The 20,576-nt window shown below is 52.6% G+C and overlaps 1 protein-coding gene across 5 annotated transcripts; it reads right to left on the bottom strand.

Moving 5' to 3' along the window:
- Positions 1 to 1,190: 1,190 nt before the first annotated feature.
- On the bottom strand, positions 1,191 to 20,576 carry DPF2 (double PHD fingers 2). 5 transcript variants are annotated; one of them, XM_074857813.1, is made up of 12 exons: positions 20,509 to 20,576; positions 16,025 to 16,185; positions 15,820 to 15,927; positions 15,452 to 15,615; positions 12,440 to 12,532; positions 11,938 to 12,016; positions 11,043 to 11,079; positions 8,877 to 9,019; positions 8,524 to 8,652; positions 8,238 to 8,350; positions 4,831 to 4,912; positions 1,191 to 2,811 (listed from the first exon to the last, which is right to left on the bottom strand). In XM_074857813.1, the coding sequence occupies exons 1-12, from the start codon at positions 20,538 to 20,540 to the stop codon at positions 2,735 to 2,737; spliced, it is 1,218 nt and encodes a 405-aa protein (XP_074713914.1). In that variant the 5' UTR covers positions 20,541 to 20,576; the 3' UTR covers positions 1,191 to 2,734. The 5 variants fall into 5 exon arrangements, 1 of the variants encoding a protein (XP_074713914.1); XR_012627396.1 differs by lacking the exons at positions 1,191 to 2,811; positions 4,831 to 4,912; positions 8,238 to 8,350; ... (1 more) ...; positions 8,877 to 9,019; positions 11,043 to 11,079 and adding an exon at positions 13,374 to 13,419 and having other exon boundaries at positions 11,939 to 12,016; positions 12,440 to 13,164; positions 20,509 to 20,571; XR_012627393.1 differs by lacking the exons at positions 1,191 to 2,811; positions 4,831 to 4,912; positions 8,238 to 8,350; ... (1 more) ...; positions 8,877 to 9,019; positions 11,043 to 11,079 and having other exon boundaries at positions 11,939 to 12,016; positions 12,440 to 13,419; positions 20,509 to 20,571.

The following is a 20,576-nucleotide window of genomic DNA, read 5'->3' as shown; positions in this document are numbered from 1 at the left end:
CTAAATTGCATTTATTTAGCCCAAAAAAAAGAGTAGCACAACCCCACTATCAGCCTTCAGAGAAGCCACATCCCAGCACCTAAATTGCATTTATTTACCCCAAAAAAGAGTAGCACAACCCCACTATCAGCCTTCAGAGAAGCCACATCCCAGCACCTAAATTGCATTTATTTACCCCAAAAAAGAGTAGCACAACCCCACTATCAGCCTTCAGAGAAGCCACATCCCAGCACCTAAATTGCATTTATTTACCCCAAAGAACAGGGTGGCACAACCCCACTAGCAGCCCTCAGAGAGGCCACACCTCAGCACCTAAATTGCATTTATTTAGCCCAAAAAACAGGGCGGCACAACCCCACTATCAGCCCTCAGAGAAGCCACATCCCAGCACCTAAATTGCATTTATTTACCCCAAAAAAAGAGTAGCACAACCCCACTATCAGCCCTCAGAGAAGCCACATCCCAGCACCTAAATTGCATTTATTTACCCCAAAAAAAGAGTAGCACAACCCCACTAGCAGCCCTCAGAGAGGCCACATCCCAGCACCTAAATTGCATTTATTTACCCCAAAAAAGAGTAGCACAACCCCACTATCAGCCTTCAGAGAAGCCACATCCCAGCACCTAAATTGCATTTATTTACCCCAAAAAAGAGTAGCACAACCCCACTATCAGCCCTCAGAGAAGCCACATCCCAGCACCTAAATTGCATTTATTTACCCCAAAAGAGTAGCACAACCCCACTATCAGCCCTCAGAGAAGCCACATCCCAGCACCTAAATTGCATTTATTTACCCCAAAAAAGAGTAGCACAACCTCAATATCAGCCCTCAGAGAGGCCACACCTCAGCACCTAAATTGCATTTATTTAGCCCAAAGAACAGGGTGGCACAACCCCACTATCAGCCTTCAGAGAAGCCACATCCCAGCACCTAAATTGCATTTATTTACTCCAAAAAAGAGTAGCACAACCCCACTATCAGCCCTCAGAGAAGCCACATCCCAGCACCTAAATTGCATTTATTTACCCCAAAAAACAGGGCGGCACAACCCCACTATCAGCCCTCAGAGAAGCCACATCCCAGCACCTAAATACCCATTTTTTTACCCCAAACCCAGGCACCCCCCCTCACCCCAGTGCCCCCAAACCCCCCATTTTTTGCCCCCAAACGCCCTCACATCCACACTGCTGCGTTTTTATCCATTTTTATTATGAAAACAAGCCGTTTTGGTGTCACTTTTTTTTTTTTTTTTTTTCTTCTTTTTCCGGATAAGACACAACCGTGAAGCTTTGCTGAGGGGAAATTGGGGTAAAAACCCACCCGTTTAGGGACATTTCATTGTCCCACCCCCGTCAGGGCGCGGAAAACGGAGAAAACCACCCATTTTTAACCAAAAAGCCTTCATTTCCACCCGAATCGCGCTCAAGGAGGGGGAGGAGAGAAACCACCGGGCTGGAGCTGCTTCGTCACCCAGATCCGGGGTTTTATTTTATTTTACTTTTTGGTGTGGTGTTTTTTAGGGATTTTGGTCAATTTTGAGCGGTTTTGGTTCATTTGGGGTTCTTTTGGTCATTTTTTGGGGGTATTTTAAGTCATTTTGGGGCCGTTTTTCTGCTCCTGGGGTCCGGTTTCGGGGCTGCTCTGCTGCCGTCCCGGTTGGCTCCTCTCTTGGGGGGGGTTCAGGGAGGTGAAATTCGGGGGGCGGTGGCGGGGAGGGGGGGTTCGGAGGTAGGTTTTTTAAGTTGATTTTTAGAAAAAACAGGCACATTCAGTCAACGGGACCCTTGGGGGTGGAGGGGGGGGGGGGGGGGCAGGCGAGGGCAGACGGGGGGTATCGGGGTGTCCCCAGAGAGCCCCAAAACCGCGGGTGTCACCCGCCTCTCCCCCCTCAGCGGTGTTTTGGGGGCGAAAGCTGCTTTTTCTCCCCTCCCCGCAAAAATAAATCCCCCCCCCCCCCCAAACCCCAAAACAAACCCTGTGCGACCGTGATGGGGTGGGGGGGGGGGGACACGGGGCGAAGCATTTCTCCCTCTGCGCCCCAAATTGAGGGGTTTTGCCCCGTTTTGCGCCAGCTGGAGGAGGAGGTGGGGGAAAACCCCAAAATGGAGGGATTTTGCCCCGTTTCATGCCGGCCGGAGGAGGATTTCGGGGTGTAAGGCCTCGTCTGGGCTGGGCGGGGTGTGGGGGGTGTGGGGGGGGGGGCGGCCGGGCGGCGGGGAGCATCCTCCGAGGCGGGAGAGATGGTGGGGTAAAAAAATGATAAAAACGTGGAGGAAAAAAAAAGGAAATAAAATGAAAACCTGAAAAAAACCCTCACCCCAAAAAAATCAAGAGATTAACAAAAAGCCCCCAAACCGTGACTTTGGCTGGCGTTGGGGTCTGAATTTTCCTCAGAAAAGGGCTGGGGGCGGAGGGAATGAGGGGGTTTTTTTGGGCAGGCTGCGTTGCCGGGGTGGATTTGGGCGCCTCGTTTTTTGGGGCAAAAACCCGGGAAAATGGTGATGGGGAGGGCAGCTCTGCCCGGCCCGCGTCCTCTGGGTGAAAAGGAAGGAAATAAACCCGAGGCCCCTTCCCCGAGCGATAAAAATACCCGAAATCAACCCAAAATAGTGGGGAAGGTTTAAAAAAACAAAAAAACAGAAAAAAGGGGGTAAAGGAAAGAAAAAAGGGGGGAAAAAAAAAAAAAAAGGGAAAATGCGCGGAACGAGGGCACCGGGGTCGGCGGAGCGGGATCAGGAGTTGTTCTGGTTCTGGTAGATGGAGGCTTTTTCCTTCAGCAGGTCCAGACACAAGTGGCAGCTCCAGCTCCCTGCGGAGAGAAGGGACACGTGGGTGGCCTCGTTAGGGCTTCGTTAAGGGTCGCGGCTTCTTAATTAGACGTAGGAAGAAAGCGGGGGGGGCGGGGGGGGGGGTTTATGGGGCTGGGGGGGGGGGTCGTGAACCCGCAAAGCCTTTCTCGTTAACCTTCGAGCGGAGGCGGCCAGGAGAGGGGTTGATAATTAACCAGCTGAGATAATTAACCAGCGGCGAGGCGTCACTGAGATTTATTTATTTTTTTTCTTGTGAACGCCTTTTTTTTGGTTTTTTTTGTTTCCTGCTTCGACGCCGTGAGTCAGCACAAGAGGTGGGAGGAAGAGGAGGAGGAAGAGGAGAGCGATCCCCTCTCTTGGCTTTACCAGCCCATATGGGGTGCAAAGGGATGGGTTTTGGGGTGAAAAAAGGCTTTTTTGGTTCTCCAGCAGAGAATAATCGGGATGATGGACCCTGTCATTTTTGACACAACACCACAACTCCTCGGTGTCCTACATACTATTAAAAAGCATCAAGATTTCTCAAAAAAAAAAGACTCTCTGGTGTCCTACAAACTATTAAAATGCAAAGATTTCCCCTAAAAAGACTCTCCCATGTCCTACAAACTATTAAAGCACAAAGATTTCCCCCCAAAAGGCTCCTGTGTCCTACAGACTATGAAAGACCAAAGATTTGCCCCAAAAAAAAGCCTCTGACACACCCTACGGACTATTAAAAGCCCAAAAATTTCCCCCAGAAAAAAAGGATGGGCCATTAAAAACACGACGATTTCCCTCAAAAAAGACTCTCTGGTGTCCTACAGCTTATTAAAATGCAAAGATTTTCCCCAAAAAAGGCTCTTCTGTGTCCTACAGACTACAAAAGCCCAAAGATTCCTCCCAAAAAACCCTCTGACACACCCTACGGACTATTAAAAGCCCAAAAATTTCACCCAGAAAAAAGGATGGACCATTAAAAACACAACGATTTCCCTCAAAAAAGACTCTCTGGTGTCCTACAGCTTATTAAAATGCAAAGGTTTTCCCCAAAAAGACTCTCCAGTGTCCTACAGACTATGAAAGCCCAAAGATTTCCCGCCAAAAAACCCTCTGACACACCCTACAGACTATTAAAGCCCCAAAATTTCCCCCAGAAAAGCCTCCTGTGTGCTGCCAAACGTTAAAAGCACAATAATTTCCCTCAAAAAAGTGTCTCTGGTGTCCTATGAACTATCAAAGCCCAAAGATTTCTCCCAAAAAAACCCTCTGACACGCCCTACAGACTATTAAAAGCCAAAAATTTCACCCAGAAAAAAAGGATGGACCATTAAAAACACGACGATTTCCCTCAAAAAAGACTCTCTGGTGTCCTACAGCTTATTAAAATGCAAAGATTTTCCCCAAAAAAGGCTCTTCTGTGTCCTACAGACTACAAAAGCCCAAAGATTCCTCCCAAAAAACCCTCTGACACACCCTACGGACTATTAAAGCCCCAAAAATTTCCCCCAGAAAGACTCCAGCGAAGCATTAAAAGCACAACGATTTCCCTCAAAAAAGAGCCTCTGGTATCCTACAGCTTATTAAAACGCAAAGATTTTCCCCCAAAAAGACTCCCCAGTGTCGTACAGGCTATGAAATTCCGAAGATTTCCCTCAAAAAGAGTCTCTCCAGTGTCCTACAGACTACGAAAGCCCAAAGATTTCCCGCCAAAAAAACCCTCTGACACACCCTACGGACTATTAAAGCCCCAAAATTTCCCCAAAAAGCCTCCTGTGTGCTGCCAAACGTTAAAAGCACAATAATTTACCCCAAAAAAGCCTCTCTAGTGTCCTATAGCCTATTAAAGTGCAAAGATTTCTCCTCAAAAACCCTGTGCCGTGTCCTACAAATCACCTGCTTGGCACAACAGATCCACCATTTCCCCCCAAAACCACGGGCAGAAGCGGGTCGGCAGGGCTGAGAGGTATTTTGGGTTGAATTCTGGTGGTTTAGAGGCATTTTGGTGGCGGAGAGGGAGGAGGGGGGGCAGCGGGACTCACCTTCGGGGGGCTCCGACATGGGGGGGGTGAGGCAGTACATGTGGTAGCCGCGGTCGCAGTCGTCGCAGAAGAGCAGCTGGTCCTGAGGCGAGGGGAGAAAAAGGCGGGAAACGGGAAAAAGGCGGGGAAACGGGAAAAAGGCGGGGAAACGGGAAAAAGGCGGGAAAACCGGGGTGATTCAACACGGGTTTTGGCTTAAAAACGACATAAGAGGGGACGAGGGTCCTTCCCCGTCACCCTCCAAGCTCAGGGAGGCATCGCCATGTCCTCTGGATTTACCAAAAGCACAAGGTTTTCCCCCCAAAACGCATTTTGTCACGACCTACAGATTATTAAAGATTTTCCCGCCGAAAATCTGTGTCCCACAGACTATTAAAGCACCAAGATTTCCCCCCAAAAAAGAGCCTGCCCTGTCCTACAAACTATTAAAGCACCAAAATTTCCCTCAAAAAGACTCTCCCACTCCCTACAGACTAATAAAGCTCAAAAACTTCCCCCAGAAAAGCGATTATTTCCCCCCAAAAAGACTCCCCAGTGTCCTACAAACTAACAAAACCCAAAGATTTCCCCCCAAAAAGCTTTGACGTGTCCTACAAAACTATTAAAAATCACAAAATTTCACCCCAAAAAGATGGGTGTGCGCTATGGAACATTAAAAGCACAATGATTTCCCCCCCAAAAAGACTCTCCGGTGTCTTACAGATTAATAAAATGTAAAGATTTTCCCCCAAACCTCTCCTGTGTCCCACAGACTATTAAAACACCAAGATTTCCCCAAAAAAAGACCCTGCCCTGTCCTACAAACTATTAAAGCACCAAAATTTCCCTCAAAAAGACTCTCCCACTCCCTACAGACTAATTAAAGCCCCAAAATTTCCCCCAGAAAGCGATGATTTCTCCCCAAAAAGACTCCCCAGTGTCCTACAAACTAACAAAACCCAAAGATTTCCCCCCAAAAAGCCTTTGACGTGTCCTACAAACTATTAAAAATCACAAATTTCACCCCAAAAAGATGGGTGTGCGCTATGGAACGTTAAAAGCACAATGATTTCCCCCCAAAAAAGACTCTCCGGTGTCTTACAGATTAATAAAATGTAAAGATTTTCCCCCAAACCTCTCCTGTGTCCCACAGACTATTAAAACACCAAGATTTCCCCCCAAAAAGACCCTGCCCTGTCCTACAAACTATTAAAGCACCAAAATTTCCCTCAAAAAGACTCTCCCACTCCCTACAGACTAATTAAAGCCCCAAAATTTCCCCCAGAAAAGCGATGATTTCTCCCCAAAAAGACTCCCCAGTGTCCTACAAACTAACAAAACCCAAAGATTTCCCCCCAAAAAGCCTTTGACGTGTCCTACAAACTATTAAAAATCACAAAATTTCACCCCAAAAAGATGGGTGTGCGCTATGGAACGTTAAAAGCACAATGATTTCCCCCCAAAAAAGACTCTCCGGTGTCTTACAGATTAATAAAATGTAAAGATTTTCCCCCAAACCTCTCCTGTGTCCCACAGACTATTAAAACACCAAGATTTCCCCCCAAAAAGACCCTGCCCTGTCCTACAAACTATTAAAGCACCAAAATTTCCCTCAAAAAGACTCTCCCACTCCCTACAGACTAATTAAAGCCCCAAAATTTCCCCCAGAAAAGCGATGATTTCTCCCCAAAAAGACTCCCCAGTGTCCTACAAACTAACAAAACCCAAAGATTTCCCCCCAAAAAGCCTTTGACGTGTCCTACAAACTATTAAAAATCACAAAATTTCACCCCAAAAAGATGGGTGTGCGCTATGGAACATTAAAAGCACAAAGATTTCCCCCAAAAAAAGCCTCTCTGGTGTTCTACAGATTATTAAAATACGAAGATTTGCCCCCAAAAAGACTCTTCTGTGTCCTCAGGGGGTTCCCTGGGGACCTTCTCGGGGGGGGGGGGGGTGACCCTTCTCCTGCTGTTTTTGGGGGGATTCCCGTTGTTTTGGGGGGTTGGGTGTACTCCCATTTTTTGCGGGGGTACTCCCATTGTTTTTTGGGGTTATTTCTGTCTTTTTCGAGCGTACTCCCGTTGCTTCTTGAGAAGATTCCCATCATTTTTCGGGGGTACTCCCATCGGTTTTGGGTGCACTCCTGTAATTTTAGGGGTACACCCGCTGCTTTTGGGGATACTCCCGCCATTTTAGGGGGGGGCACGCCTGTTGTTTTTTGGGGGCATTCCTGTCTTTTTTTCAGTCCTCCCGTCATTTTTGGGGACACTTCCATCATTTTTGGAGGTAATTCTGCCTTTTTGAGGGGTACACCCATAGTTTTTGGGGCATTCCTGTCCTTTTTGGGGAGTACTCCCATCATTTTGGGGGTACTCATGTAAATTCTGGGGGTACTCCTGATATTTTGGAGGGTACTTCCATTGATTTGGGGGACATTCCTGTCATTTTTGGGGGTACTCCCGCCATTTTTTTTTGAGTATTCCATCATTTTGGGGGTATTCCTGCCATTTTGGGGAGTACTCCCATCATTTTTAGGGGTACTCCTGCTGGTTTTAGGGGTACTCCCGCCATTTTGGGGGCGTACTCCCGCCATTTTTTTGGAGTATTCCATCATTTTGGGGGGTATTCCTGTCATTTTTGGGGGTACTCCTGCCATTTTTGGAAGTACTCCCATTTTTTTTAGGGGGACTCCCACCATTTTTGGGTGTCATCCTGCCAGTTTTGGGCATACTCCCGCCATTTTGGGGCATACTCTTGCTATTTTGGGGCATAGTCCCACCATTTTGGGGGCACACTCCCGCCGATTTTGGGGCGTGCTCCCGCCATTTTGGAGGCGTCCTCCCGCCATTTTGGGGGCGTCCTCCCGCCATTTTGGGGGCGTCCTCCCGCCATTTTGGGGGCGTCCTCCCGCCTTTTTGGGGGCGTCCTCCCGCCATTTTGCGGGCGCCCTCCCGCCATTTTGCGGGCGCCCTCCCGCCATTTTGCGGGCGCCCTCCCGCCATTTTGGGGGCACGCTCCCGCCATTTTGGGGGCGCCCTCCCGCCTTTTTGGGGGTGCCCTCCCGCCGTTTTGGGGGCGCCCTCCCGCCGTTTTGGGGGCGCCCTCCCGCCGTTTTGCGGGCCCCCTCCCGCCATTTTGGGGGGCGTCCTCCCGCCATTTTGCGGGGTGTCCTCCCGCCATTTCGGGGGGCGCCCTCCCGCCATTTCGGGGGGCGCCCTCCCGCCATTTCGGGGGGCGCCCTCCCGCCTTTTTGGGGGGCGCCCTCCCGCCTTTTTGGGGGCGCCCTCCCGCCATTTTGCGGGCGCCCTCCCGCCATTTTGGGGGCGCCCTCCCACCATTTTGCGGGGTGTCCTCCCGCCATTTTGGGGGGCGTCCTCCCGCCATTTTGGGGGGCGCCCTCCCGCCATTTTGGGGGGCGTACTCACGTCGTTCTCGGAGGTGCCGCAGATGTTGCAGCACTTACACTCGATGCACTGCCAGCGGTACGTCTTGACGGCCGCCATCATCACGGGGGTGAACTGCAGGCAGGAGGGGTGCCCTGCGGAGCAGGCAGGACGCGAGTGAAGGCAGGGACAGGCAGCAAGGCCGCCTCGCCGAGGAGAAAAAAAAAACCCTTTTTCCCCAACCCCAACCCAAATCCACCGTTTTTTCAGGCAGGCGAAGACGGTTTTGGCGACGCCCGCGGCGCGGAGGAGGTTTTCCCGCCTTTACCTGATCGCCCACAGTCGGAGCACGACACCAGCTCCTCCGGTTGTCCCGTTTTTTTGTTGATTTTGGAGTCTCCCAGGCAGAAATCGCAGTAGTTGTTGGGCAAAGCTAAACCGTCGGGTCCTTTCTTGGCTGGAAAAGCGGAGCGGGAGAGACGGATTAGCCGCGGGGCGACGCTTTTCCGCGTGGGATCGGGGAAAAAAAACACTTCCACGGCGCAAATCACCGCGCTCGGAGCGGGTTTTTCTGGCAATTTTGAGCCCTGGGGTGAGGCCGCTCGCTCCCAGGCCCCGGCACGAGCGATTTTGTGGTTTTCACGCTGGGGATTTGGGCAGAGCAGGGGGGTTTTTACTCACATTTCTGCTCCTCCGATCGCTGCGAGACAGGAGTGGGGGGCTGCGAATCGTCCTTGTCGTCACCTTCTTCCTCGGCCAGGTGGGAGTGAGCGTAGTGGTAGCTCAATCCCGGCCGGTTCTTGTATCGTTTCCCGCAACTACGGATAAAAAAGGATAAAAAAAAAAATCTGAGTTCGACCCCGATGGGGAGCGAAATTCCCGCACCCCAAATCATCCCGGTCCCATCTCCGGGCTTTGAGCGCCAACGGCTGCTCCCCTTCTGCCCCCAAATCACCTGGAATTTATTAAAACCGTCCTAACGAAGGGGGTTTGGGGTTGGACCCTGCGGATCGGATCCGGAGCAGCCTCCCATGCTGATTTGGTGGGGGATGGAGACCCCCCCCCCACCACGGCCGGGTAACGACGGCGGCTCGTTAAGCGCAGCTCTACAGCCCTCGTAGATCAACCCAAGCGGCAAAACCCGGGTGGAGAGACACTGGGGGGGGGTGAATTTCCCACCCAAAAACTCACCTAAACCAGCCAAATAAAAATCAAGGCTGTCTTCAACGCGCACAAAGAGGATGATTTTTTTTTTTGGGGGGACGCTGAGGAGGGAAATCGCAGCCGCCACGGGCCATCTCCGCTCCCTCCTCGGACCCGCCTGACCCGAGCGCGGCAGGAAACCCCAAACACCCTCAATTTAGCTGCTTTTCGCCCCGTTTTTCTGGCGGGGTCGGGAGTTTTCACCCTCGGTCTGGCAGCGGGAGCTTCTTTGGGGAAACCTCTGAGCACCCCTGGACCGGGGAAGCGCCGTCCCTGCCGGGAAATGGGCTCTCACTGGTCTTCCAGGGGGGCGTTTTTTGGGGTGGATTTTTAGTTGTGGGGCTCTGAGAACACCCCAAAACCCCCCTTTCAGCCCCGTGTAGGACGAGCACGAAGCCGGCGGGGCGGAGAGAGTTTGGTTGGGCACCAGGATCGGGTGAAATCCCCTCAGAAAAGAGCCAGCGCGGGATTTACGGGGCGTGGCAGACGTTTGGCAACGCGTTTCCACCCCCCAACACCTTCATAAATCAGCGAAAAAAATTCATAAATCGCTTTGGGATGAGATTTCCTGAACTTGGAGCTTTTTCTGCAACATCCCAGACTTTTTTGGCTCGCTGGAAACCTGGAAAAACCCCACCTGGGGTTTGTATCCCCCCCCCCCTCACGCCTCAAAAATAAGGGCGGGGGGGAAGCAGCTCGGCTCAGCCAGCGCGGGGTTTTTTTTGGGGTGAAAAACCCCCAGAAATTGCCCCCGGGGGGGTTGGCGGGGCCGGCGCGGCTCGGCAAAGCGGCGCGAGCCCAGCGGAGGAGGGGAAAAAACAACCCGAAAAACCAGCAATTACAACCTTATTACATTAAATTTTGCTTTTCCGGCGCCAAGCGAGGGCACGGTGGGGTCAAGCCCTGGGAGCAGCCACGCGGAGCTGGCAGGCGGCGGGTTTTTCCTCCCTCCCCCCCCCCCACCTTTCCTCCCCTGCCGGGTTTAAAATTGACCTTTTTCCCCCCAAAACAAGCAGGCTGGTATCTAAACACGAGTCAGGTTTCCTGAGGAAGAGGAGGAGCCGCCGCGAAGAGACAGTTTCAACTCTCCGGCTGCGGGGTGTTTACTCGCCGAACCTGCGAGCTGACCCGTTTCAGGGCTTTTTGCTTTAAAAAAAAAGCGCATTTTTCAAGCAAAAATGTTGTTTTTTTTTTTTTTTCCACAAGCAGCAACACACTTAAAAGGAAGGCGGCACGTCCCGGGCGCGCGGGGTTTGGGAGGGAGGGATGGGGGTTGGTGGAAACACGGTGTTTTTTTTTCCCATCCCCGTCGCCGCGGGGTGGGGGGGGGGTGTGTGAAATTTTTGTTTTCCCTCTCCGGTCGCCGCGCACGACCGCTCCTCCCCGCTGGAAAAGGGTCAGGGGGAGCCCCGGAGAGGAGCTGGTGCCGGCGGGGAGGCCGGTTCTGACGTCGCTCAGTGGCCTTTGGCTTCTCCTGTGTGTGTGTGTCGTTGCCCCCCGCGCTGCCCCCACACCCCCCCCCGCCCCACCGCCCCGCTCCAGCAAGGTTTAGCGACCAAAAAAAAAAATATAAAACCAAGCGTTTCAGAAGAAGAAAAGCAGGAAGGGAAATTAAAAAAGCAGACAGAGAGTGGACTACCTCGATCGGGAGGTTTCAAGGTATGCTTTTGTTTGTAACTATCTGAAACACAGAAAGAGAGTCGTGAGAAAACACACACGCACCAGGTCACGCACACGCACCAAGCGACAGACGGACTCTTAAAACGAGAAAAAAAAGGGGAGGAAAAACACAACTCTTGGGGTTTGGGGGTGGGTTTTGGGGGAAGAAGCTCGTGTCAGCTCTTGCAGGACAGGAGAAAGAAGAGAGAAAGGTCATTTCAAAGCCTCACTTGCCCTTTTTTGCTCCGTTCGCCCTGTTCAATTGCGTGGTTTTCTTTTTTTTTTTTTTTAATTATTTTCTCCCCTTCCTCAACGTGAGGAGGAGGAGGGAGGTGAGGAGGAAGCATCAGCCACCCTGGGGCTTGCAGAGGAGCCGCCTCAGAAATAAAATCCCCACCCCGAGGAGCTGAGGAGGGTTTGAGCCCGAGCAGGACCAACATTTCACAGCCCCAAAAACTCGTTAAGTGGCTTTAACGAGGCACGAGAGCGCAAAGTGGGGGGGGGGGGCAAGGGCGGGGGGGTGGGGGTACAGCTTCAAAACCAGTCTGATGGACACAGATCCAACTGGAAAGCCACTGGGAGAATGGCGGGGGGGCTGGTTTTAACCGTTTTGGGGTTTTTTTTTTTTCAAGATTGGGAGAGGTTTATCGTCATTTTTTTCCGTGCCGGGTCGGTCGCGCGGAAGATGGGGACGTTCCAGCCCCCTTCGACCGTCGGAGGAGGGTTGAGGATTCGAGGGGTTCCAAAACTCCCCGCCCCGGGGCGTGAAAAAAACAATTAAAAAAAAAAAAAAAAAAATCGACTTTTTTTTGAGGTTTCAAACCCAAAAAGCAACGCAGCCTGGCTCCCTACGCGGCGAGAAGAAGTTTTTCGTACTCACTGTCGCAAGCGTAGGGTTTATCCCGGTCTTCTAATATCGCTGCGTCCAGCTTCTTGCGAGCCCCTCCGACACCTTTGCCCTGAGGGGGGGAAGGAAAAAAAAAAAAAAAAAAAGAGGGGGGAAAAAGTCAAAATTTAGGTAAAAAAACGCGTCCCTGGGCGGCGCAGAGGACAGCGGCGGCGCTCCGGCGTCGGAGCAAAGCGCGATCCAACACTGCCACGTAGTGGGGCCAACCCGGAACGGCCGTTGCGTGGGGTATTCCTGGATAATCCCAATTTTTGGGGATTTTCCGTGGGTTTTTTCCCCGCTTTGGGAAGAGGCGGAGACGGGGTATCTCGGCGAGCGTTCGTTAGGCCGCTAACGAACGGGAGGGATCTGAGAGCGGGTGAGGTGAGCCGGGAGGCGTCGGGGTTATTCCAGCACCGGCAACGTCGCGGATTTACCAGGAAACGCCACAAAAAAAACCATCAGGATGGAGCCAAACCCACCCGTTTGCCCTCACCTTGGCCTTCCCCTTCCCTCTCCGCTTCGGCGTATCTTCCTCGTAGTCTTCATCATCCAAATCGTCCAGGAAGTCATCGGGCTCCAGAATCCGCTAGGAAAAGAGGAGAGGGGTTATCCCGCAAAATCCTGGGAAAAGGGGGAAAATCTTGGGAAAAGGGGGAAAAATCCTGGGAAAAGGGGGAAAAATCCTGGGAAAAGGGGGGAAAATCTTGGGAAAAGGGGGAAAAATCCTGGGAAAAGGGGGAAAAATCTTGGGAAAAGGGGGAAAATCCTGGGAAAAGGGGGAAAAATCCTGGGAAAAGGGGGAAAATCTTGGGAAAAGGGGGAAAATCTTGGGAAAAGGGGGGAAAATCCTGGGAAAAGGGGGAAAATCCTGGGAAAAGGGGGAAAATCTTGGGAAAAGGGGGAAAATCCTGGGAAAAGGGGGAAAATCCTGGGAAAAGGGGGAAAAATCCTGGGAAAAGGGGGAAAATCTTGGGAAAAGGGGGGAAAATCTTGGGAAAAGGGGGAGAAATCTTGGGAAAAGGGGGAGAAATCCTGGGAAAAGGGGGAAAAATCCTGGGAAAAGGGGGAAACATCTTGGGAAAGGGGGAAAAATCTTGGGAAAAGGGGGAAAATCCTGGGAAAGGGGGGAAAAATCTTGGGAAAAGGGGGGAAAATCCTGGGAAAAGGGGGAAAAATCTTGGGAAAAGGGGGAAAAATCCTGGGAAAAGGGGGAAACATTCTGGGAAAAGGGGGGAAAATCTTGGGAAAAGGGGGAAAAAATCCTGGGAAAAGGGGGAAAAATCCTGGGAAAAGGGGGAAAAAATCTTGGGAAAAGGGGGAAAAATCCTGGGAAAAGGGGGAAAATCTTGGGAAAAGGGGGAAAATCTTGGGAAAAGGGGGAAAAATCTTGGGAAAAGGGGGAAAAATCCTGGGAAAAGCGGAAAAATCAGCGCGGCCGCGGGTCGCCTGGCAGCAGCCGAATCCGCTCTGAATCTGGAATACGGAAAGAGGAGAAAAAAAGTGACTTTTTGGGGATGGAAAGGGCGATCCGGTGCATTTTATCCCTCCCCCCCAAAAAAAAAAAAAAATCACAGAAAGGGCCCAACGTGTCGTGAAGACGCTTGAAGAAAGAGAAGTCAAAGAAAAAGGGAAAAGGGACGAGGCTCGGAAAAAATTTTCATGCTCAAAAGTGCTGTAAAAAAACCCCTGCGGGGTGTTTTGGGTAGAAAAAAGCAGCTACGACGGCGGTCGCAGAGGGTTTTGGTCTGATTTGTGGGGAAAAAGGGAAAAAAGGGGAAGCTCCTACAATCCCGCCATCGGTGGGTCTGATGGAGGAGGGAGAGCAGGGAAGGTTTTACGCAGCTCCAGACCTTAATATTTCAAAAAAGCTTCTGATTTGTGGCAAATCAGGGTGAAAAGGGGCTGCTGGACCTGAATTATCCAGCTGGAGATGAGCCCAGCTCCTTTTTTCTGCCAAATATGACAAATTTGGGGTCTCCTCTCTCCCTGATTCGCTTGTTTCTCCACCAAACCAGGGGTCTCTGCTCCGAGCTTCGTTAGCCCGTTCCCACCAGGCAACGATTAATTAGAGGGTCAGGGGACACGCACCGGTGGGGAAAATCATAAAAAAAAACGTGTTGAAAAACACCTTTTTCCCTGGGATTAAACACCCCGTGAGACAGCGGGGAGGGGCCGGACGGTCGGCAGAGAAACGGCTTCGGCCGGGCCCTTTTCAGACCCAGCTGTTGGGATTTTAAACAAACCTGGAAGAGTTTATCCACACAAAAAAAGAATTTTGGGGCCAGAAACACCCTTCCCCTGAATTTTGGGGCCAGAACCTCCCTTCCCCTGAATTTTGGGGACAGCACCTCCCTTCCCCTGAATTTTGGGGACAGAATCTCCCTTCCCCTGAATTTTGGGGACAGAAACTCCCTTTCTTTGAATTTCAGGGCCAGAACCCCCCCTTCCCCTGAATTTTGGGGCCAGAACCTCCCTTCCCTTGAATTTTGGGGCCAAAACCCCCCTTCCCTTAAATTTTGGGGCCAGAACCTCCCTTCCCTTGAATTTTGGGGCCAGAACCTCCCTTCCCTTGAATTTTGGGGCCAGGTGCTCCCTTCCCCTGAATTTTGGGGCCAAAACCTCCCTTCCCTTGAATTTTGGGGCCAGAATCTCCCTTCCCCTGAATTTTGGGGCCAGATGCTCCCTTCCCTTGAATTTTGGGGCCAGAACCACCCTTCCCTTGAATTTTGGGGCCAAAACCTCCCTTCCCTTGAATTTTGGGGCCAGGTGCTCCCTTCCCCTGAATTTTGGGGCCAGAACCTCCCTTCCCTTGAATTTTGGGGCCAGAATCTCCCTTCCCCTGAATTTTGGGGCCAAAACCTCCCTTCCCTTAAATTTTGGGGACAGACATTCCCTTCCCTTGAATTTTTTGAGCCAGAACCTCTGTTACCCTGAATTTTGGGGCCAGAACCTCCCTTCCCTTGAATTTTGGGGCCAGAACCTCTGTTATCCTGAATTTTGGGGCCAGAACCTCTGTTATCCTGAATTCTGGGGCCAGAACCTCCCTTCCCTTGAATTTCATGGCCAGAAACTCCCTTCCCCTGAATTTTTGGACCCAGAACTTTCCTTTCCCTGAATTTTGGGGCCAGAATCTCCGTTCTCCTGAATTTTTGGAGCCAAAACTTTCCTTCCCCTGAATTCTGGAGCCAGAATTTCCCCTCCCCTGAATTTTGGGGCCAAAACCTCCCTCCCCAGGAACGAGGGGAGCTTCCACCCTGCTCGTGAAGGAGGGAACATCCCCCCACCCACCCGACGTCGCCGCCGGGCGCCCAACTCCCACTCTCCGACAGCCCCACGGAGCCGTTCACACCATTTCTGACCCCCCCCAAATCCTCCCGCCGCGGCTAAAAGTCACGGGGGAAGCCGAGGGGAGGACAAAAATCCAGAGCGGTGTCACGGAACGGGCGTGTTTTCCCCAGAAGGTCCCTTTCTGAAGGTGGAGGGGGACACCCCGTCCCCGCCGTACCTTCCGCGCGCGGCTGTTGGTGACGGGGAACTCGCCCAGGCTGTCGTCGTCGATGCGGGGGTCCGGGAGGGCCCGTTTCTCCAACGGGTCGGTCCTCAAAAGCGCTTCCAGGCTGCTGCCGTCCTGAGAGATCAGCCCTTCCTTCTTCAGCGTCTGATCCGTGTCTGCGGGGAGGAAAAAAAAAAAAAGGAGAAAAATCAGGGTGAAACATCCGCAGGCGCCGAGATCCTGCACGTTCGCGAGGTCGGGCGAAGGGTTTTACCAACATCGCTGATGTTTTTTCTGTAATTTGGTGCTGTTCGGGCACGATATCGCCACAAAAAAATCACCCCTGAGCGCGTGAAAAAGCGGCGCCGGGAAGGATTTACCTGGTTTGATCGAAGGGAAGGAAAGTCTCGGGTCTTCCGGAGGGTGAGCGCGGCGTTTCTTCCGCCAGCGGCGCGCGGGGTAGGAGTAAAGCTGCCCAGCGGCTAAACCTTTAATAAAAAATTAAAAAAAAAAAACAAACAAAATGACCCGAGGTGGCCACACGCCCCCGCCCCTCGTCCCCAGGGCGGCGTTTTCCCGCCGTACCCGGCCCGCGGTGACGTTTCTCCATCCAGATGTAGCAGTTGCTTTGGGCCACGCCGGTCTGGGAGTCGAGGAAAGGGAGGCGGACGCTCCTCTCGGCGCACAGCCGGGCGTTGTAGTTGTGACACTGCTCCATGGCATCGCGGTAATACTGTTCCCCGAGGCTGCCGGGGGGGGGAAAAAAAAAAATAGTGCTTCAGCGCTGGGTGAAAAGGGGTTCAGTGCTCACCCCAATCACCCCAACCCCGGCACGTGTTCGTTGGGAGAGGGAGAGGCCACCACGTTCCTGCTTGGAGGAAGCGTGGCCCGGAAAAGCTCCTCTGGGGTGGCCACCACAGGCCATCGTGGCCTTTCTCTTGCCGGCAGGTGAAACGTGGCATCGTTGAGATCCCCTGGGCCTCGAGAGATCCTGTTGGTGTTCCTCAAGGGATCCCCTTGGTGTTAAGAGATTCCCTCACCCTCAAGAGATCCCCTCAGTGATCCTCAAGAGATCTCCTTGGCCTCCAGAGATCCTGTTGGTGTTCCTCAAGAGATCCCCTCACCCTCAAGAGATGCCTTCAGTGTTCCTCAAGAGATCCCATTGGTGTTCCTCAAGGGATCCCCTTGGTGTTCGTCAAGGGATCCCCTTGGTGTTCGTCAAGGGATCGCCTCACCCTCAAGAGATCCCCTCACCCTCAAGAGATGCCTTCAGTGTTCCTCAAGAGATCCCATTGGTGTTCCTCAAGGGATCTCCTTGGTGTTCCTCAAGGGATCCCCTTGGCCTCAAGAGATCCCCTTGGCATTCCTCAAGAGATCCCTTGGCCTCAAGAGACCCCCTCAGCCTTCAAGAGATCCCCTTGGCATTCCTCAAGAGATCCCGTTCGTGTTCCTCAAGAGATCCCCTTGGTGTTAAGAGATCCCCTTAGCCTTCCTCCAGAGATCCCCTCAGTGTTCCTCAAGAGATCCCTTGGCCTCAAGAGATCCCCTTGGCGTTCCTCAAGAGACGCCCTCAGCCTCAGAGATCCTGTTGGTGTTCCTCAAGAGATCCCCTTGGCATTAAGAGATCCCCTCAGCCTCATGAGATCCCCTCAGTGTTCCTCAAGAGATCTCCTAACCCTCAAGGGATCCCCTCACCCTCAGGAGACCCCCTCAGCATCTTCCATGCCCCCGAAGCCTTTCCCAAGAAGCACCGACGCGTCACCAACCTCCCCCCGCTCTCCTCGAGCGCGTTCATCATCCCTCATTCTCATTTCTAAGAGCACGACCTCTTCGGGCCACATCTCCTCCAACCGGAGACCGGTAGGTAATTACACTCATTTGTAGCCGTAATTACAATAATTTGGACAGCGAGTCCCTCCCACCACGCACGGCAGGGAGAGGGGGAAGAGCTGAGACGTTCGGCTGCTGGACACCGAGTTTTTTTCCCCCTCCCCGATGCCAGGAGAGGAGATGGACTCTTTGTTTGTGTCGATATTTATTGATTTTGACACTTTAATACCAGCTGGAACAACTGCAGAGAGCTCGAGGAGCCCCCGCAAGGGCTAATTGAGACGAGTGAATAACGGCCCTCTCGCCCAGCAGCGGAAACGGGCCAGAAAATAAAAAAAAAAAAGAGGCAAAGAGGGAATAACTGGAAAAAAAAAAAAGATATTGGTAAATATTAAATGCAAACGAGGCTCGCCGCGCTCGTTTCCTGACAGAGCGCGGTCAGCCGGACTCAAAAAACGGGGTTCATCTCCCGGCGTTCGGTGTCCCAGCAGCAATTAAGTGACCAAAAAACTGCCAAATTGCCTTTTTTTTCTCCCTGCTGACTGCAGAGGGAGCCCACATCCCAGGCGACGGGCACGCTGACGGCGTTTGGGGATGTAAATCCTTCCTCAAGCTTTTAATTGCCTCCAAAATCACCCCGCCGCGCCCCGATAACCGACGCCGCGGAGCCCTAAAACCTCCTTGGACCGTCCAGGTGAAGCCCCGTCAGCGCAGAGGAGGAAAACTTGGCGTTTCTGCTAATACAACCCCAAAAAAAGAGTTTAGTTTCTAACTTATTTTTTTCCCCGCTGGCTTGGTTTCAGAGTTGGGGGAGGCAAAAAAGAGGCAATTACACCCCAAAATAATAATCCGCGGGTGTTTTAACTGCAAATTAATGGAGGGTTCTTGGGTTGGGCGAGAAACGCGCCAGGATTTGGTTTGAGCCCCTAAAAAAGCTTCGCCAAACGGGTTTTCGGAGCGCTGAGGGGATGGAGAGAGCCCACGGGGCTCTTTGCTGATGGTACCCGGAGATAGAATGACCCTGGGAACGGCTTTAAAAAGTAAAAAAAAAAAAAAAAAAAAAAAATCAAAATTGTGCCACGCTCCTCTCCATTGTCCTCAAAACCCAACGGCTGCTTCTCAAATAAATAAAATACATTTGTGCGACGCGAGGGGCAAGGCAAGACGCCGCTTGACGCGCTCGAGTTCACGGAAAGCCGCGGACCCGCAGCGGCGCCGGCGAAGTCGCGTCGTTGCGAAGCGTCGGCCCGTCGATTCGGGGCGAAAAGAGCCTGAAAAAGGTGTTTTGCGACTCGCGGTTTGCGCTTCTCGCAGGAACGATCCAGGAAAAGGGGGTTCTCGGCCGGACATGAGTTTCTCCAGCAGCTTTGCTAATGGGGCTGCAGGGTGGCTGGAGCCGCGGTTCTTAACGAAGCGCAGCTCGTCAGAGACCCCGATGCCTCTTAACGAACCCTCAGCCCCTCGGGGGAGAGCCGGGGGGTGCAAATCGCACCCCGTTTTGCACCAACACCCCACCAAGAAGGAAGGTTTTGGAGGGAACTGCAGCAGGGACGCAACGGTGCCGAGGCGCCGAAGGCTGAAGGGAGACGGTAAAAAAACCCGGGAGATGCCGAAAAAAACCTGGAAATGGCAAAAAAACACCACCTGGAAATGCCAAAAAAACTCCATCCTGGAAATGCCAAAAAAACTCCATCCTGGAAATGCCAAAAAACCCACCTGGAAGCGGCAAAAAACCCCCCCTGGAAATGCCAAAAAACCCAACCCAACCTGGAAGTGCCAAGAAAACCCCCTGGAAATGCCAAAAAAACCCCCTGGAAATGCCAAAAAAACCCCCTGGAAATGCCAAAAAAACCCCCTGGAAATGACAAAAAAAAAATCCAACCTGGAAATGCAAAAAAACTCACCTGGAAGTGCAAAAAAAACCCCCTGGAAATGCCAAAAAAAACCCCAACCCAACCTGGAAATGCCAAGAAAACCCCTGGAAATGCAAAAAAAAACCCCAACCTGGAAATGCCAAAAAAAAAAAATCCAACCTGGAAATGCCAAAAAAAAAAAAATCCAACCTGGAAATGCCAAAAAAAAAAATCCAACCTGGAAATGCCAAAAAACCCACCTGGAAGTGCAAAAGAACACCCCTGGAAATGCCAAAAAACCCCTGGAAATGCCAAAAAACCCACGGGGAGACGCTAAATCAAAGCTCAACAAACATCTCAAAGTCCACAAATCCCTTATAGGACCATATAGGGGCCCTCCTGTACCCCCCTTGCTACAGCAGGGTGGATAGTGGGGGGCTGTATACATCCCCAAAGGTATATATGCCCCCCCCTTGTAGGATGTATAGGGGGTGGACCCCCCCCGTCAGCCTTTATAGGGCCATATAGGGGACCCCACCCCTATAGGGCCCCTCTCCTAGGGCTGTATAGGGAGGGGAGCCGCCATCCCAAGGGCTCTATAGTGTCACAAGGACATATTGAGGAGACACACACACACACCCCCCCAGGGCTCTATAGGGCACAGCGTATAGGACAACAGAGTAGGGCCCCCTCTTCCCTCAGGAGGACCTATAGGAGCCCCTATGGGGCCATATGGGGGGGTGTCTCACTTATAGGGCCACAGAGGGGAACATCCACCCTCAGGGCTCTATAGAGACCCCTCAGTGGGCCATAGGGGACACACACACACACCACACACACACACACACCCCCCCCTCCCCGGGCTCTATAGGACCATTCCCACTCTATAAGGCGCCCTTCAAAGAGCCTTATGGGGGTAAACGCACCCCCCGGCATCTGTAAGACCCTCTCCCAGGGATGTATAGGGACGTATAGGGGTGACACCCCCCCCCCGGCCTATATAGGCCACTCTCACAAGGCCACACATGAGGGACACCCCCCCCCCCTTTGAACTCTACAGGCCCCCCTCTCAGAACCGCCCCCCCCCGCGCTCTATAAGGCCCCTTACAGCGCTATATGAGGGGGGGGTGTCTCCCCTCACGGCACCGGACGGACGGATTCTACACCCCCCCCCCCCCCGCCTCAGCAAAAGTTCACCCCGAACAATGAGCGCGCACACCCCCCCCCCCCCCCCCTCACACAGACCGCGCTCCGGAGCGGGGAAAGGGCGAACCCCGCGTCCCGCGCCGCCCCATTCCCCCCCCTCCCGCGGAGCGGTGTGAGGGCAATTAGAAAATGGAGGCGGGGGGGGGGAAGGGGGAAGGGGGGAAGGCAACACGCACTCACAGCTTCACCACATTCTGGACCACCGCCGCCATCTTGCCTCCGCCGCCGGGGCCCTGCGCCGTCCCAAG

The sequence above is a fragment of the Strix uralensis genome, unplaced genomic scaffold, assembly GCF_047716275.1.
Source record: "Strix uralensis isolate ZFMK-TIS-50842 unplaced genomic scaffold, bStrUra1 scaffold_319, whole genome shotgun sequence".
Classification (NCBI taxonomy): Eukaryota; Metazoa; Chordata; class Aves; order Strigiformes; family Strigidae; genus Strix; species Strix uralensis.
The sequence above is the reverse complement of the archived record's forward strand: the minus strand, read 5'-3'. Positions and strand labels throughout refer to the sequence as shown.

Bases quoted from the DNA above. Each gene is read 5' to 3' on its own strand.
- DPF2 (XM_074857813.1), bottom strand. From the start codon at position 20,540: ATGGCGGCGGTGGTCCAGAATGTGGTGAAGCT. The intron at 12,533-15,451 runs GTACGGCGGGGA...CTCTTTTCCTAG, and splicing joins CCAACAGCCGCGCGCGGAAG to CGGATTCTGGAGCCCGATGA. The intron at 9,020-11,042 runs TCGAGGTAGTCC...ATCCTTTTTTAT, and splicing joins CATACCTTGAAACCTCCCGA to CCGTAGTTGCGGGAAACGAT.